Consider the following 18360-nt stretch of genomic DNA (forward strand, 5'->3'; position numbering starts at 1 on the left):
TGTCGCAAACAAATCATAAAAAATATTGAATAGAAATTATTGAAAATATTATGCGCAGGCTTTTAATAAACAAACCCCACTACAGCTGAAAGAGCACCCACAATCGCTCACCCACCCGATCAGCTTCAGATTTCGTTTTAATAAAATGTAAAATAAGTGGCAATTAACAAAAATCGTAATAGAAAATTTATTTATTTTTCTATTTGCACCGTTTTCATATTTACTAAGCCAGCAGTGCGACAAATCCGCCCGGTGTCGGTGCACCGGCGCCACCACGATTGCCTAATCTTAATGGCAGCGCGCTCAATTATAMGAGCATCTCATTATATATAGTATTTGTGTGTTTAGATTTATAGTTAATATATTTATTAGACAACAAATAAAGTGATTGCTGTGGAAAGAAAAAAGCTCATCATTGTTTTGACAGCTAAAGATTACTGTAAATCGCTGACAGTTCATAAATGTTAGTGCGAACATCACATGCTTGACTGATCCGCTAAAAATAATTTGTAGATTACATGATCAGTCAATAATTTAGTGTTATTGTTGTGACTTATTTAATTCATACACGAATGCTAAAGTCAAAGGTTACTTTTGAGGTGCGAGTTGTWCTTCAGTGTCTATTACACTGTGGTGTTTACTTGTGGCAAATTTTGTTGCACGATTGCACATGTGGCATGTGTGCACCATATCAGCCACACATGAGTAGACCATTAGCAGCGGAGCAGGAAGGCAGGTAAATATGTCKTATTTTAAGCTCTTTATAAACGAATTTATATGCTTTTTTGAGGGCGTAACCAAAAGCAAACGTCGTACATCCTATAAAATATATACATACATATGTATATAAATGATCAGCGTGACGAGCTGAGTCGATTTMGCAGGCCSATCCCGCCGTCTCTATATATGCGCACTTGTCCCGCATGTTTTGAGATATCGATCTGAAATTTTGTAYACGTYCTTTTCTCTCAAAGAMGCTGCTCATTTATCGGAACTGCCGTTTTCGGACTACTATAGCGTGTATCTGTCATACAAACTGAATCATCRGAATCTAGTCATTTTATTRAAAACTTTTTCATTTGACGAGATATCTTCTCCAAATTTGGCGTATATTGTTGCCTAAAACAGAGGTTTAATCTCTGAAGAAATTGTGTAGATCGGACCATTATAGCGTATAGCTGCCATACAAACTGAAGGATCAAAATATGGTGATTGTATGGAAAACTTTTCCATTAGAAGAGATATTCTGACAAAATTTGTTAAGAGTTATTGCCTAAAGCAACGGTTTAATAAAAAAATAGAATTTCTTTAGTTCTCTAAAATATATTTTTGTTTTCCATTCCCTGTTATTCCCAGAATCCAATACACTAAAATAAAAAAATACTCCTATATGCTATAACGGTCTGTGTGTCTGTGTAAAAATTTCGCTTGCCAAAAATAAGTTTTTGCTAAAATTATCAACCATGATATACTAATGCAGTAGCTAATAATGACATATTTAGTTATTTATGTGACAGTTAAGCGGATTCTTTTTACGCCCGTAAACAAGTTGTGTCGCCGCTTTCGTTTTATTTATGTGTGAATTATGAAAGTGTGGTCAACATAATTATGCGCCATAAATTAAAAAAAAAATTAAAAAASTGCACAAATTTCACCGAAAAATGTATGTGCCTTGGTCATTATTATTATTATAATTTTTTTTAGTTCTTTTAATTATTAATGTTTTGAATAACRTTTAGAGCGAAATAGTATTTCGGAAATGCGTGCTTATCACAACAGCAGCCAATGTTATAAGTTAATATTATCAAATACTTGCTATAAATTATAAATATTTTCCTATAAAAATCTATAATATACATTAAACTTCTTCGAAATGTAGGAATTTTAATAAAAAATTTATGAAAACCTGCCAAAGTGAGTTATGCGCTTTTTAGTTTATACACAAAATTAGAAATTTATAARTAAATTTGTATAACAACACAATTTAGAAATAATATATAACATAGAAATGAAATAAAATAATACTTTTTTTTTTTAATAATTTTTCAATAATTAAATTTTTTATGAATTCAGTTTTCGATAATTAGCGCTAAGTTGCAGATTTCAAAAAGTAACACTTAGAGTGATAATTGTTTAATTAATTTCTGTTGCTGAGATTAAAACTAAAATGACTGATAACATTCTTTTGTTCTTGTTTTTCTTCTCCTGCTTTAAATCTCTTGCAAATYAGTTCTTTTACGCCGTTAATCTTCCCCACTGCGTAGGTAATGCTATTTTTAGGCTTTGACATTCTCCTTATTCGCCTACGCTTCTCTTATCAGCTGACGTCATTGACATCAGTGGCTCATTAAAGAGCTGATTACCGCAGACTACTTTAAATGTGTGTAAAATGCGCGATTATGACAAAAAGGACGTAAATTAAGAATACAACATAAAGCAAAAAATTAAAAAAAAATAAAAACATGAACTTTAATAATACCCATCAGATATAAAAAGCAATTTTTCGTACAAGAACTTGATTTTCGTCGATCGGTTTGTATGACAGCTATATGCTATAGTGATCCAATCAGAACAATTTCTGCAGGGATTATACTAATGGCTATGGTCATWATCTGTGTAAAAGTTTGTAAAGATATCTCATCAAATAAGAAAGTATTACATRCAAGCAATTGATTTTCATCGATCAATTTATATGGCAGCTCTGTATTATAGTGGTCCGATTTAAACAATTTGTTCGGAGATTATAGTCTTAGTATGGGCGGTAAGCTCTGCCGAATTTCATGAAGATATATTCTGAAATAAAAAAGTTTTTCATACAAGCATTTGATTTTTCTTCAGGGATTATACTACTACCTCGGGTAATAGTCCATGTAAAAGTTCGTGAAAGTATCTCATCTAATAAAAAAATGTTCTATATAAAATCGGTCAGTTTGTATGGCAGTTATATGCTAAAGTGATCCGATCTGAACAAATTTTCTGGAGAATATACTTYTACTTCAGATAATATTCGTCGTCACATTTCGTGCCGAAATCTCATCAAATAAAAAAGTTTTTCATACAAGTACATGATTTTTATCAATCAATTTGTATGGCAGCTATATGATGTGGTACAGATATCAACGATTCCGACAAATGAGCATCTTATTGGGGAGAAAAACAGGTTTGCAACAATTCAGCATTCTTCGCATCTTGTGTTATGATTTTCTTAAGGCAAACGAACACCCCGACTATATATGTACATTACACATAGAACTTGTTAAAAAAGTATCATATGTTCAATCTCATTACAGTGACATCTACTTTGCRCTTCCGTTCAGCTAGAAAGTGCAAGGAAAAAACCCACAACAACAAACATTAAGAAACAGGCGATGCAAGTGCCATGAATAAGTACATTTTATAGATTTCCATCAACGAGAACATAAATAATAAATTTATTTTTTAATACGCAAATTTGCTACGACATTTCAATTATTTTTGATTTCATTCACATCATTGTGAAATAGATAAGAATAATATCTTGCTTAAAATATATTAATATATTTTAAAATAAATATACAAAATGTTTGTTGTTTTTTTCAAAACAGTGGCTAAGGCCATCAGCACCAAATAGGTCTTTTCAGAGAAGCAGCAAAAAATTTTTCACTTGCGCGCACCTTGCAGTCAGATTTATTTAAAATTTTGCACCCCACTACCCGCCAGCTTGACTCTATTTGCATTTTCAGTTTTTGTTTTTGTCCATTGATTGAGATACTGTAACAGCATATACGGTAGTAACAACAATAAAGCAAAAATACCCATCAATCACGACAAAAAAATAAAAATATTAAGAACGTAAATAAAAATAATTAAAGCTGACAATAATAATGAAATAAATTGGCGATTTTTTGTGTGATCTCTGACCCAACATTGCGGCTTCAAACAGCAGCGATCCACATTTTTAGCACTTGAGTATTTTTATTTCACGGCGCAGAGATTAGTAAAGTAGGGCGCAGCTATATACAAAATAGTATAATACATAGGTACTCGCATATCCGACGCTGTACATGAAGGTTGCCCAACATTATTATTTGTTTCTATAAATTTATATTTACTAACAAAAAATAGTTTTTGAAAACATAATTAATTTCGAATTTAAAGGACTTGCATAATTAAAAGTTTACCAACGGAAATGGGATAGTGTAAAAATTAATTGTTGAAGGCACAATAAATGCATAAAATTATCATTTCTTTAATGTAAATACGCAAGCGTATCTTGGCGACCACACAGCCAGCGACTTGACAAGCCACTGTGGAAACCTTATCAGCAACGAAGCAGTGCCGAAGAAACATTAAATCGTGTTGCAGACAAATGAAATGCAATCGATTGATAAACGTTAACCCGAAGGTATCTACAGCCAAAGAAAACGCAGCAATATTAATAAATAAAGCGCATTAAGCAATAGAGTRGGCACGCGTACATACATATGTATGCACATTGGCAGAAATTCCTATCAACAGAGCGACACACCCACACTAAGGCATATTACGCGCATACACAGTTCCAATTACTGCTGCGCTGCAAGAATTCGCGATACGCAGCAAWGCTTATGAAAAATATGCAAACATTTCCTACATTTTTATGCGTGGTCGTGTACAGCGAACCAAATGTTGCTAACGCTGCAGCTGCAGTTGTTAGTGGGAAATGACAATAAATCAGCCGAGGGAGCGCAACTACGGCAGTCAACTAGTCAAACGYCAGCAAGAGTAACATTTGTTAAGCACGCGGCGGCGTTGTACTTTATTAAGGCACTTTCAGCCTAAAAAGTGAGCAAACTGGAAAAGTTGCAACGCTTTGACGCAGGTATGCACATGCCAAGTAACAAATACAGGACGGTAATTCACGCCCACGCCGAAGTTGGTCTGCATATCTCACAAATAACGCGTTTATCTCGCTGTGGTTTTGGGCCAAATAACATTTTGGCAGCGGAGCATGCGTGACTGACACGAGGAAACTGCAAAGAAAAGGCAGACAAGCGCACAGATATTGGCTTAGTGTGTGGTGCATAAGTAACTGCTACTAAATTAAAAGTTAGGTTATGTTTTGATAGACTYCTCGTTTTGCCTACAAATAAAACAGTAGAAGTCATGTGGGCGATAATTAATATGCATTTTTCATGCAACTGCATGTGGCACTTACATAATTGGATTTATTGGAAATATACAATAACCTTAATAGTTGAAATTCATACTCGTACAAACATACGCACTCACCCAGAGTTTGCCTRTGCTTCTTTCAGTAGTGTCATTTCGCTGATATTCCATATTACCGGTCCGCAAGTTTTGTTTGTGTTAAATTTGAGCTTACAAATAATGCAAACTTCCATTTTTATTGTATTTTARTGAAATATTAACGCTTTTACAYACAAAAGCTAAAAATACCAGCGCAWGCTACCGCTGCCTTACGACTTTCCTTCATGCAACTTTTATTGCTTAAAAAACATAACCACAGCACACTTTTTGAAATATTCTTAATATTTACATTGAAATCTACACATTAACGTTTAAATGATATAGAAATATTTGTAAATTCACTAAATTTTCGTGKAAATAAAACTCGCGTATGTTAAACGTCTTTCCGGCGGAAAATTTTATGACAGCTACTATATATTAGTCTCTTATACACATCTAGATATGTATAAGAGACAGATGTTAAACGTCTTTCCGGCGGAAAATTTTATGACAGCTACTATATATTAGTTGGCAACGCGGCTGACGCTAACGCCAGAGACCGTATAAAATTTACGTTCTCTGCGCCAATACGCACTTGAGTTGGCAATGCAAGAACAGCTGTTTTGTATTGTTCATTTAATTTCRCTTATTTGTTGTCAAAAATCTGTCTGCACCGCCAAAAACCAATAAGCTTCCAAATATTTTACTAAAATGGTAAGTTTTTCCCTCTTATCATAAAAATAACAAATGTTTTACTTTTTTGTACTTTAATGTAGTTGCAGCGAACATGCAATAGTTTCAAAGTTACATGCTTTTGTGTTTGTGTTAAAATATTTGATAGTTATATACAATAAACAAAGGTATCCAGCCCGTAAAGTATTYTGAAGATGTTATTAAATGTGTTATATCCATAAACCAGCTACTCCCGCTTACAACATGTCCATGCTTCGGTCGTCAGCCGAAAGGTGTGCGCGTTTACCGCCCCACGAATGGAACCGCTGCTTCTTACCCAACACAACGGAATTGCGTTTTTCGTCATGTTGCAGTTGGGATTTCATGCGACAACGATCAATAACTGCCTCCTTAATGATGTTGGCAAAATCCATATCGTTAAATTGTGCCATCAATAGTTTGAAAAAAGCCCAAATTTCATTACGTTGCTCGCTGGCGGTGCTGCCCCCTTGTAGTGCACGGAAAAGCGGCGCGTTAGCGGAGGCTTGTTGGTCTTGACTATATAAAACTTCAAGTGGATTAAGTGGATGTGTGTCGTAAGCATCACAYACATCTTCAAAGCTTAAAATGGCTTGTAGTAAAAAGCGACGATATTTTGTAAGCTGATCTTCGCATGTGCTAAGCTCATCACCAACGGGCTGTGCCAATACAAATACATTTTGGCAAAAGCAAATCAATAAAGTGATGGAAAATATTGTGTGTATGATGTACATGTTGAAGAAAGTAACCAGCCAAAAATCCTGCAACAAAAATTATTTTGAAAATTACTATGCAGGGCAGGAGTGCGGTGTGCAGTCACCATATTGTAAACACACATTTAATTAAAGCATTATTGCGAAACATATAACTTTCGAATAGTTAAAGTACCTTAAACCCGATTAAACGTATTTCAATAGATTTGTTGCAACTTCCGCGCACAATAAACGGCGTATCCGATGGGTATTATTAATTTCGTTTCAATACTAATTTCACTGCTAAAATTTTAAATAACGTTATTCAGTGTTTTACCGATCACAAACTGTGAAGAATTGAAAACTTACAGGCATATTTATAGCAAAAATTATGTGCGGCATCTAAGGATACTACCAACTCGCTGGCAAACTAAAGGCAAACATGCATATATACGTGTGTATACATATTTACGTTCACAAGAAAGGCTTACAGTTAAATAATTACAGCTAACAAAACGGTAAATGCTGACGATTAGCACATTATAAAGTAGTGGTATGAGGGAGTGCTTTTTCTAAACCGTTACACTTTATGCATTTCAAAATGATATACAAATAATTGTAGTGTGCTTTTTGGCGTTAACGCACGCTTCAGCAAGTGAGCAAGTGAAAGGGGTGCCGACACACCAAGCATGTTCACGTATAATAAGCTATCAGCTGCAAAGGCAGCTTGTACTTGAGGGTGGTAGGTGGGCTGTCTAATGTCTATGCACTTTGCTGCGACAAATTATCACAAGCAACAAGTGTCATAAATTCTACGTTTATGCTGACAGTCAAGTAWAGGGAAATTTTATTAATTGCTTCTCTACGAGTTAGCTAACAAACAACACTTTCGCGGCAAAGATGGAAACTCAAAGAAATAAAAGTGAAAATAAATATGGRCATATACATATATACATACATACTATATGTATATTGCATACAAATGTGTTTACTTGCCTTTGGGACGCACATGAAGCGTGTTTAATATATATATTTAATTAGCGCACCACTATGTAAAGCATGTGAGTCAAAGTCAAACGGGAGACCTCTTAAAATAGCACATTTTCTTTACATTTGCATACTTAATTCTACGTGCGAGTTGACTTTCAAATATTGTTGAAAATGGTGCGTGAACTAAAATGTTGTCGCTTCATGTTAATTCTTTCAACTCATTTACTTGCTTCGCCGTTATTTAATTGAGCCGTATGGAATCGCAGTTAATTCATTTAATCGCTTACGATTGCTTTTTGCAGAAATTCCGCTTCTGTGGTGATGGCGACTGTCCCGACTGGGTRTTGGCGGAGATTATATCCACACTATCCGTGCTGAGCGCCCAGAATCTAGAGACATTGGCTGGTTTGGTTGCCAAGAGAATTGTTGGCGCACAGTTCGAGGTAGGTGTAAACTCTGCTGTTCTATCCTTAATCTTGCTAATTTCTATTTTTTCATATTCTGTATTCCCAGGAGAACGCCATTAAGGCCATAACAGCAGATTTGTCAAACGATGGCAAATCAGCTGTTGCTTGCATACATTTCTTGCTTATCAACGCTTCGCGTCATGCTGTTACTGAGGCGGTATTCAGCGAAGAGATTCAACAATTGGGCTTACCCAAGGAGCATGCTGCGTCAATGTGCCGCGTCTTGGCGTCCAATGTGACGCAAATACGTCAGCGCTTGCAGGACAAGGCATTTAGAAGTGCGTGTTATAAACTTATTAAGAAAATATATTTATTATCATTTAATGCTCTATATTTATGTTCTCCCTATTGTGGCTACAGTTAATGAGCTTTCGTCAGTGCGTTTTATACCACCGTCGCCAGAACAGCCCGATAACACGGTTGGTTGCGTCAAATTCGAATTAAAAATCGCAMAGGAGCTAATTGATGGGCTGCCAGAGGACACCACACATGTACTAAATATTGAGCGTGCAAATGTTGAGGCCTTACTCGTTGAGCTGAAGGAGGTGCGCTCTACATTGCAGCAATATAGTTGGCGGCAAAAGGACAAARCGGATGTCTAAGCGTGAAACTAGTTTATAGTGGACATTTCCTTACAAGGTATTGAATTAAAAATGCATTTTGTAGTAGTAAAGTACTTAGACGTACTAGTAATTCTTCAGGGTATAAGTTAGTAATTATTAGGTACTATGAAAACCATTTATTAACATTATAGTATGTTAAGTATTAATACTCATATGTCGCGTTTATAATTACAGTAAATGCTTATGAAAGAAATTCCTGTTAGGAAGACTTATATTTCGCCATAATCGTCAAATAGTAACTATCATTGTAATTATAAATGACAAAAACACAAAAAAATATTGCATTTGTATATAATATAAAAAAAGAAGACAAAACGTTAACTTCGGTTGCACCGATGCTGTAATACCATTCACAAAAACGTAGTGTTTCTTACAAGAACTTGATTTTGATCGTTCAGTTTTTATAACAGCTTTATGCCATAGTGATCCGATCYTAACAATTTCTTGGGRTATTGCACCGTTGCCTTAAAAAATAATTCTTGCCAAATTTTGTTCAGATACCTCGTCAAATACAAAAGCTTTTCATACAAAAACGTGATTTGGARCGTTCAGTTTGTATGCCAGCTATATSCTATAGTACGCAGATAACGGCGGCTCCGAGGAATGAGCAGCTTCTTAAGGAAAACGGAACGTGTGCAAAAGTTCAGGTCGATATCTCATATCTTTGAATAAATGAATCGCGCGTAGATGGAGAGACTGAATTCTTAACTGATTTGTAATCGATAAGTCTTGAGCGGAAATGCGCTTTAGCGACATCTGCTGACAATGTCCATAAACATTGAGAGCTTGAGCTACTCAACACACCGACCTTAGCGCAGTGAAGCTAGTCACCGATAGGTAGTGCTGACATGTAGTTTCATCCAGAGATTTCATTTAAAAATTSTCTGCTGTTGCTTTTGTTGYTGTTGCTGTTGGTATGTAAATCCGGCTTTTTCCTTTGTACTTATCCCACTGTTATAAATTGGTAGCGTCAGTATATTTTTTTAGTTCGTCGACATCTTGGCGAATTGTTCTCCTGATGTTCCTACGAGACGGCGCGCTTCAAGCAATTGACTGCCGGGATGGCTTCTTTGAAAACAACAGAACAGAAACTGCTTGGAGAGAAGTTTATTATGCTCTTAGAGGTATTCAGCGTTTCCTTCAGTGCCTTCTATACATTCTGTATACGTCGGACAGTATGGACCGAAGTCATGACAATATTTGTGATGTTAGCTTCTGTCCTCATGTTGTACATTTACCCACGATTGAATGTTCGGTATCAATCTGTTCGTCTATCGTACTTTGGATGAAGTTTACTACTGTTGCTGTCACATTGTGAAGCTTTGGGTTCTCTCCGCTCTTTTTGATGCTGTAGACGTCTGCGATAACTAGTTTATTCGCGCGAGTTTGTCTCCGGTTAGGTCTGAATCTTCTCCATCAGCGTCTTGCTGTATTCAGGCGACCATATTAAGACGGCGTAGTGGATGACTGGCCGGTCGATTGTCTTGTCAAAGGTTTCTGGTCAAGTCCAACGCTACGAACATCGTCCTGTCGCAGGGTGGTTTTTCATTTAAGCCATGAACTATCCGGTTAGTTATAACGCCAAGCAAAGGTGCTAATGGGTGGTTACAACCTCACTAGGTTTAAAAGTGTAATCAACCTTCCGAGAGACGAATAACATGTGTCTAACCTCTTGTGTAAACGGGCGGTTCTGTGATATGGAGCTAGAAATTCCCGACCACCGGATGCTAGACCGGACGGCAGTCTGTTGATGCTGCATAAAGGCTCTTGGTTCTGTGCCCTAATAGGAATCAAAACTCATCAATAGAATACTGAAATTTATCTCTGCTGGGCATATGTGATTTGTCGTCATTGAGAGGTCCACAATAGATGATAGGTGTTATTGTTGTTGCTGTAGCGGTCTTCCTAAGTAATTTCGAGAAATGGTGCCGAGTTGACTTTGCTTGGCCGGATAAAAGTCCGTCTCCGTTCCGGTTACTTAGACTCGGCAGTCACCAAAAGTCATCATTTTAGAGAATATCACATTTTTGATCTCTTCTGCAACTGCAGTTTATTTTTTAGGTTATGTTTCGTTAATTTTTTAGTTTATATTTCCTTTGCTTTTCCTTTTCATTAAACATTAAGGGAACATTCTACTCTAGAAATCAAATTTTGGGCAGTTTTTTGAATTTTATTTAAAAAAAGAAACCAAAAATATTTTTACCATCCATTTTTTATGATGTTTTTATTGATATCTTAAGAATACAGAAAAAAAAAATTTACAAAAAAATATTAAAAATTAAAATAATTAGAGGGGGGGAGAGACAGGTGTAAAAAAAAAATGGCGCATCCTGGTGTTGCATTGATCCTGACTCTCCTGGTGGTCTGAAAAAAACAAAATCGATAGAAATTCTTAATCAGTAAGGATGCTGTTATAGTCCCTATTTCAGAGAACACGAAACAAAATTTTTTTGAAAAATGGCGACTGCCTGGAAATAAAAATATTTTTTTACGTTTTTTTTTTATTTTTGAAATGCCTGAATTTTTTTAAATATTAAAAACAAAGGTTTAAGGATTATATAAAGATAAAGAATAAGGGATTATATAAAGAGAGTTCACACAAAATTTCAAGTAAAACGGTTGTATAGAACTTGAGATAATGCCGGTACCGTGTGGAAAAAAGTAGTTTTGAGAAAAACGCGTTTAATAAAGTGAGTCTACCTACCTAGTAAACTAATTGTAGCTCTTAAAATAATTTTAATTTTTRAAAATCCTTTGTARGATATGTTCTTAAAGGTCTAAACTTTAAATATAATATGTGAAARAAAATCGAAATTTTCAAAATTCTAGAGTAGAATACCCCCTTAATGTAATAGATGAGTCAAAATTAGTTGTCTAATAAATTGCATTTTAGTGCTGCTTAAATTTATTAATTAAAAAATCTGAATTGTAAGTCCTCACGGCGAAGGTAGTACATTAATTTTATAACGGCAATGTGTAGATTATCTGCTGACCACAAGGGAAAGRTCTTTTATCGCGATTTTATGGTTCGGCAYACACTCACACACACACACAAAGACACAATTTTAGTGCGGCTAATAAAAGCGGCATAATTTTAACCCTTTTCCGTGCCCAAACCACGCGATGAGGCAACAAAAGCAAAAATTTSTTCCGAAAAGGATAACAAATTTTAAGTGATAAACCAGAAATATCAACCAAAAATTATGCGTGAAATAACTGTAGCTTGCACACGTGCGCCGCTGGTTACAGGAACAAATTAAACGGCGAATATGACAAAAGTTATGCGATCGTCGGTTTGGGGTTAAAATAGATAAAATCGGTGGGCGCGCCGGCGATAAATTAAGAGCGGCGCAAATGCAGCGAAATTTGATAGTAAAAATGTAAAAATTTTGTACGCATGTGACGCATGTACCCATCACGGCCCCTCACCCCCCTTTTAATAATCGCCCACACACAGACACACAATAGCATGCAATTAAATGAAGAGTAATTAAAAATTTTCTACCGCGCCAACTTGTGCTTTATTAAAAATGGGACACACACACACACGCGCGCGCGCGCTCAGGTGACTAAATATGAGGAGTGCGCGGGCGCAGCGCCGGAAAATGCTGCATTGAATATTTTTTTCAATTAAACCTTACGCCGTTTGTCGCCGCTAATTTGCTGCAGTCACAGGCGCTCGCTTTGCTTTTGTTGTTGCGAGCGCCGCGCTGCCTACGCTGCGTATACACATGCACCTGAAAGTTAGCCGCCGCAGCTGCTGTCGCTGTCGCGAAAATGTCACCTCAATGGAAATTTTTTCCTAACAACAATTTGCCAGCCTTTGTTTTTGTAATTTTGGTATTAATTTTTTTACTTTTTGCGCGCCGCTGGCCGTTGTCAAGGCGCGCGGCAGCAACAGCAGCAGTCAAGCTCAGCCGGCAACTTTCTTGTGATGTTTTTGGCGCAGCGCAGCATGACTTAGCTGTTTAGTTGCTCATAGCGCCCCCAGCGCCTCCTTACATAATCACTTGTTTTCTTGTTTCTTTATTTGAAGTGTTTCAAGTATTTTTTTCTGCCTTGCCGCGTTTACTTSAAAATTACTCAACGTTGCTGCCACATGTTGCTGACATTTGACGCGTTGTTTCATTTGCGATTTCGCTTTAGTTTCGCGTCGCTTCGTTCGTTGCTGGAAATTATTTTCTTTTCGCATTTTTTCATTATTTTTCAGATTTTTTTCGCGCTCATTTACTTAGTTTTTATTATCGCTTGATTTATGGCTGAGAATTGCTTCGAAATTTACGAGTTCTTTCAATTGGTYTCACTTTATTTGGTGCAATTGTTTTTGTTTCTTTTTCGTTTTCTTCATTTACTTTCATTTGGTGCGTGTGGCGCGTTGCCATCAAGTAATCAATGCAGCACAGGTGTTGTTTGGCGCTTGAACTTCAAAGCAAAGAATTAATTAAATTTGTAAAAATTATAGCAACAAACTTGTAACTAGAAGAAAGTGTAAGCAATGTTTAAATTAGGCACTCGACTGAAAAAACTGGGTCCCATTTTCAAGAAATCCAAGCTTGTAAGCCTTCTATCGGTTAAGTAACCTTGTGTTAATCGGTTAGCGATAACGGATATTTCTGATAAAGTACATATCTGTGAGTTCTTTAAGGCTCAATTGACAATTGTAACAACAACTCTTGTGTAAGATGGATGTTCGTAGGCCTCCTTAATATCGAATTTAAGGTCTTAGCGTGTGAAAAAATCAAGTGGCTTTAATCTTGGAAAATTTACTATCGACCAGATTTTTACCATGGAAACGACCCGTAAAAGTAAGATCTACACACACCACTTCTTCGCCTGAGAATATTCGACGCAGTACCAACCGGAGAAAGCAGATGAAGAGGAAGACCTCTACTCCGTTGGCAGGACGAAGTGGAGAAGAACCTGGCTACACGTGGAATCTCTAATTAGCGTYAACAGTGAATAGGAAGAACGACTGGCGCGCTATTTTAAGTAGTCTATAATCGCGTAAGCGGTGTCTACGTCAATAAAGAAGAAAAATAATGGGATATCTTTGCCTAAATTCTTGCCCATAATATTAATCGTAATGCGTTTTATTTCKGCTTGAAAACCATATGTCTAAAGAGACCTCTTTGATATTAAGACATAGGAAGTTATAGGAAAAGTTCTTTAAGAAAAAGTCTTTTGTAACTATTTAAAGTATTTGAGCCCATRATTTTTAACACTTAATATTTAGAGTACATTTTTTTTTAATCAAAACCATTACTTGATTATATTCACAACAAAAAGTGTAATAAATATAAAAAGTCCCTCAGCAATTTAAAGTGTCAAAAATGTTTTTCAAAATAATAACTTTCCACCCGCAAAAGCAAAAGCAATGATAATAAGTGCAGATAAAGTCAAATCTAACCGCCCTTCAATGAGAGACTTAATCATGTAAACCAAAAATCATAGAAACGCCGAAAGAAACTACGGGGGAAGTTTGCTCCTGCATTAGGGTGGGTTAAGTATACAACAAACTTCCAAAAGAATTTTATAACGCGCTCTATACTCAATACGCGCTCAGCTCGAATCACCGTTCATAACTTAGAAAAACTATATGAAATATTAAAAAACCTTGTGATTGCCCTAATACTCCTTCCAAGCCAGCGAAAAAGTGCATCAAACTAATTGAAACTCATGCAACATGATGAGATAAGCCCAAACTGCCAACAAAGCAGCGACACTTGCAACAGCGTCAGCAGTCAAAATATACAACAAAACAAAGGGAAAGCACGCACACAATAAAAATAAGTCGAAAAAGGGCGGAAAATGTAAAATACGAAATCATTTAGCGGCGCATTTATTTAATTATTACCCTTGAAGTTGAATTGTRGTGGGCAACAACCCACACGCAGTACCTTGCGAGCCGCGAAGGCAAGGGATAAATGCTTGCCAAATAGTAACWAACTTGCAGTTAACGTTGCCGTCGAAAAGGCAATGTTGAACAAGGGGAAAAAGATTGCTAAAAGTCACAAAGTGGCACCACGCACATGCGGAAGGATAACAACAACAAGCAGGCACATCCGCACACACACATGCATTAAACGTCGCGGCTAAAGACCGGAACGCGTAGCGGATGTGATTTCGCCACAGAAGTACACAAACMGCCCGAACAACAAGAAAACGTAAGGCAATCGGAGTCAGGCACTTGTTTACTGCTTTCACCCTCCCATTTAGTTAACCCGACAAGGCGCGATGGCAAGAGGGTGGTCGGCCGCCTTGTTTGACAACAATTGCGACAACGCTGCGGTCTCTACCACTGCAATTGTACAACACTATGCTTATATGCAGATAATGTTTSGCATATGTAATCGCAACCTAKCAAAGCAACAACAACAATAGTAATATTACCTTCATTGCGTGTAATGATACATATGTGAATTGTACGAGTCATAAAGCCTCCCGAATTGCCAGAATACTCGGAAGCTTCTTAAAAGTTACAGCACTMTTCAGCATTTAGCACCAGAATTGGGCGGRTTTTGTTACMAAAYTTTGGTTAAAATAATTTATTTYATCTTTTTRAATCCAACAATTCTGCTCCATCTTTTTTATTGGTGCAGACACCGCTTACGCAGTTAGACACGTAATAGACGCCACTTACGAGGAGTTTACAACAGCGCSCCAGACGTACCAAGCCTGGTCCTTCTCCACCTGGACTTTCCAACGAAGTAGAGGTCTTCCTCTTCCTCTGCTTTCCCCGGTGGGACAGCATAAGGCAGTCTTTTAAGTTACCGAACCACTGCAGTATATTTCAAGCAGAKGYCTTTGCTATTATAAAGAGGCGGAGGTAGCCTTTAATGCATCAGCAATCAACACCAGAGTTCACATATACGTAGCCAACCAAGCTGTAATGAAGGAAGTCACCCCCTTTGGCATATCGGTCAAAGGTGTCTTGGGAAGCAGTACAGCAGTTCAGAGTGTTACAAACGGCTTTACATTTACCRGATGCCAGGTCAATAAGGCAATGAGTTAGTGAGTAAAGARTGGTGTACGGCTGTCATCCGATAACATGACCGTCGATAACGTGACCGATGTTGAACTTTACGACAATCTGGAAGGAAAGTTAAACTTCGATGAAGTGATGCAGCAGAATGCAAAACTGCAAAGATTATTTGCAAAGCGCTAGWTGAAAAAATATACAAAAGTTCCTGTTCACTCCTGATAGAAGAGATTGGACGAACATGATTGGAATATTCATTGGTCATAGTCTTGTGGTCCATACGCTTGCASAATGGGGCTGCCAGATCGAGATGACTGCAGAAAATGTCAAGAGCAAGGCACCATGGAAACAATACAACGTGCATTCCAAAGTAAACAGGACTTAAAAAAAAAAATAGAACAAATGGTTTTTCTTCYGAAATTCTCACTTTACAAGCGATAAAAATAGCAGACCAGTCGACATATAGATGGCGCTACCAGGGGGCACTAAATTCAAAAAGTCCTGATTACTTTGGAACACACCTTGTAGAACATCTCTAGCTCGGCAACGCTTCCAATAMTTGCGGGATGTCATGAAACACAGGAAAAAGTGTTGATAGTGAGGCCGCAAAACCTATTGAAATTCTCATCCACGCTAGCATCCTTACCGATGACTACATCACATGAACAACATAACGATACTGCCAYTGGCTTCGTTATAGACCAAGACTGGTTTATGTGTGGCTCAGCAGCCTACCGGACTAACCTAATTTAACCTAGTAATATTTGGCTTTTAAAGTAGATGCATATATCCAAATTAACGCTTCTGGCGTATTTTTCGCGTGACTAATCAGTTTTTTCCAACGTTCTTAACCCTTTTCACTTTTTCCGAATAGCCCCGCGCAACATTTAACACATTAGACACACTAATTCGCTTAATGGCAAATAAATAAATGCAACAAACACGGCGGACCGCGCTGGCAATTGAGTAAATATTGGCGATGAGGTGGCGAGGGTGCGGAAAGAGTTATGGTCCTTCATTACAAATGATAAACAGCGCTGAGGCAATGCACTGATTTAGCACACACACACATCCTCATACACATCCACAGACACACTCTCATAGAGACACCAGCGGCAGCGGCAGCCGCAGCGTTGGAGTGATGACACCAGCGCACATTAAATAAATAGTAGTGCAACAACAAAAAGAATAAACAACAGCATTCACTAAATTAAAGTGGAAAGAAGAAGAAAAAAACGACACAATAGCAACAACAGCAACAACAATCGCCACATAAAGTGATAGCCGCTGCGTATTTGACTCTAAATTAATACAATTGATACTTGAGTGCGCTCACTTAGGCGTGCAACCGAGCGGAACAGCGCGGCAGGATAATAACATTAATGGCACAGGACACGATGGCGACTAGTGCGGGGCGAAGGTGAGTGGAGTGTGGCGTGCGGAAAAAGTTAGCGACGAGTAAATACAAATAATGAAATATAGACATTAGTGGCAGTGTGGGGGTAAATTGACACAACGACATCGGTAGAGGAAGGKCTAGTTGATTGTTGGGGGGAGAGTGGATGCCAGAAAATCAAGTGATTGTGAGTATTTGCGCATTTCGCAGCACCGCACTTCGCTTGCGTATATCTCGTACATAGAAGTCTCGCGCTGTAAATGTGTGTGTGTGTGTGTGYGACGAAGTGCCTGCGTGTGGGGAAATGAGAAATGATATCTATTATATTAAATGAAAAAGGATGAGTTGGTTGGACAATCAAGCGCATATAAATTCAAATAGAATCACAGTTTATTCATTATTGCAAACGGGGGGAGGCGCAAATGAATTGAAATTATTTTCTTGTTGCTAGGTTTGAGCACAAAATATTAGCTCTCCTGAGGTATTGAGCGGCTTGTAAAAATGTACAAATGTTCTGTAAACATTTTAATTAAAAAGCTGACTACACAAGTTTCTTTCATTATTTAGCAAACACAGCTCAATTACTGCTCAATATTGTTGTATGTCGGAGAACACCTCTAATCAGTGGTGAAACTGGGATTTTTTTTTCATATTTTCGTCAAATTCTAACACGCAGATGATTTCTGCATTTTTTTTTAAGATTATCTCCTTCAACTTTACATATCCTCACAGATATATATATATATCAGAGATGTGATACCACATGATATTGKTGACCAATCGACTGGYCCAAACCGTAAAATTATCTGCTCMTCGAAGTGTGAGTGSAAGTGAGGTCCTCTTGATGAAATTCGCTCCTACTTAAATTGCGTTCTCTCTGTTTTTTTCGCTCACTTAACGACGAGGCCCAATTGGTGGACGAGGAGAAGTCGCTGGAAAAGAGGCGGACTGAGCGTCATAGGCGCAGTTGTCTAAATAGAGCACCGCTAAAATTCTCTCCTACTTCAATTGYATCCCTGAAAATTGGSAACACTACGTCGCGGTGTCCTCAACTGATGACTGTTTTTCCGCTCACTTAACGACGAGGCCCGATCGGAGAACGAGGAGGAGTCGCTGAAAAAGAGGGCTGTGAGGTTTTTCGCGCATCGGTCGAAGATAGGAGGGAACGTTGGAGCGCTTAGATTTAGGCTACCGAAGTATTGTAGTACTTTTCGGCCAGCATTGACTGCTATTAAAGTAACAGTGGACTTACTGCTTCGACACACGTCTTCTTTGAGGAAGATGAGCATTTACT

General features: G+C 37.4%; 2 protein-coding genes across 4 annotated transcripts in view; one reads left to right on the forward strand and one right to left on the reverse strand.

Moving 5' to 3' along the window:
- The first annotated feature begins 5825 nt into the window (after positions 1–5825).
- LOC108967775 (COMM domain-containing protein 4) overlaps positions 5826–18360 on the forward strand; it is a 14123-nt gene continuing 1588 nt past the window's right edge. The window contains exons 1-4 of one of the 2 annotated variants that reach the window (XM_018931402.1): positions 5826–5922; positions 7904–8044; positions 8115–8346; positions 8429–8707. In XM_018931402.1, the coding sequence (XP_018786947.1) occupies positions 5920–5922; positions 7904–8044; positions 8115–8346; positions 8429–8670 (618 nt within the window). In that variant the 5' untranslated portion in view covers positions 5826–5919 and the 3' untranslated portion in view covers positions 8671–8707. Of the gene's footprint in view, positions 5923–7903; positions 8045–8114; positions 8347–8428; positions 8969–18360 lie in introns of those variants that run through there. The other variant, XM_018931401.1, reaches the window with a different exon arrangement.
- LOC108967776 (leucokinin) lies at positions 5993–6942 on the reverse strand. 2 transcript variants are annotated; one of them, XM_018931403.1, is made up of 2 exons: positions 6808–6942; positions 5993–6680 (listed from the first exon to the last, which is right to left on the reverse strand). In XM_018931403.1, exon 2 carries the CDS (start codon positions 6651–6653, stop codon positions 6138–6140), a length of 516 nt encoding a protein of 171 aa, XP_018786948.1. In that variant the 5' UTR covers positions 6654–6680; positions 6808–6942; the 3' UTR covers positions 5993–6137. The 2 variants fall into 2 exon arrangements, with proteins under 2 accessions (XP_018786948.1, XP_018786950.1); XM_018931405.1 differs by having other exon boundaries at positions 6756–6942.

Source organism: Bactrocera latifrons, unplaced genomic scaffold (genome assembly GCF_001853355.1).
Source record: "Bactrocera latifrons isolate USDA-ARS-PBARC rearing strain unplaced genomic scaffold, ASM185335v1 scaffold_199, whole genome shotgun sequence".
NCBI classification, from domain to species: Eukaryota; Metazoa; Arthropoda; class Insecta; order Diptera; family Tephritidae; genus Bactrocera; species Bactrocera latifrons.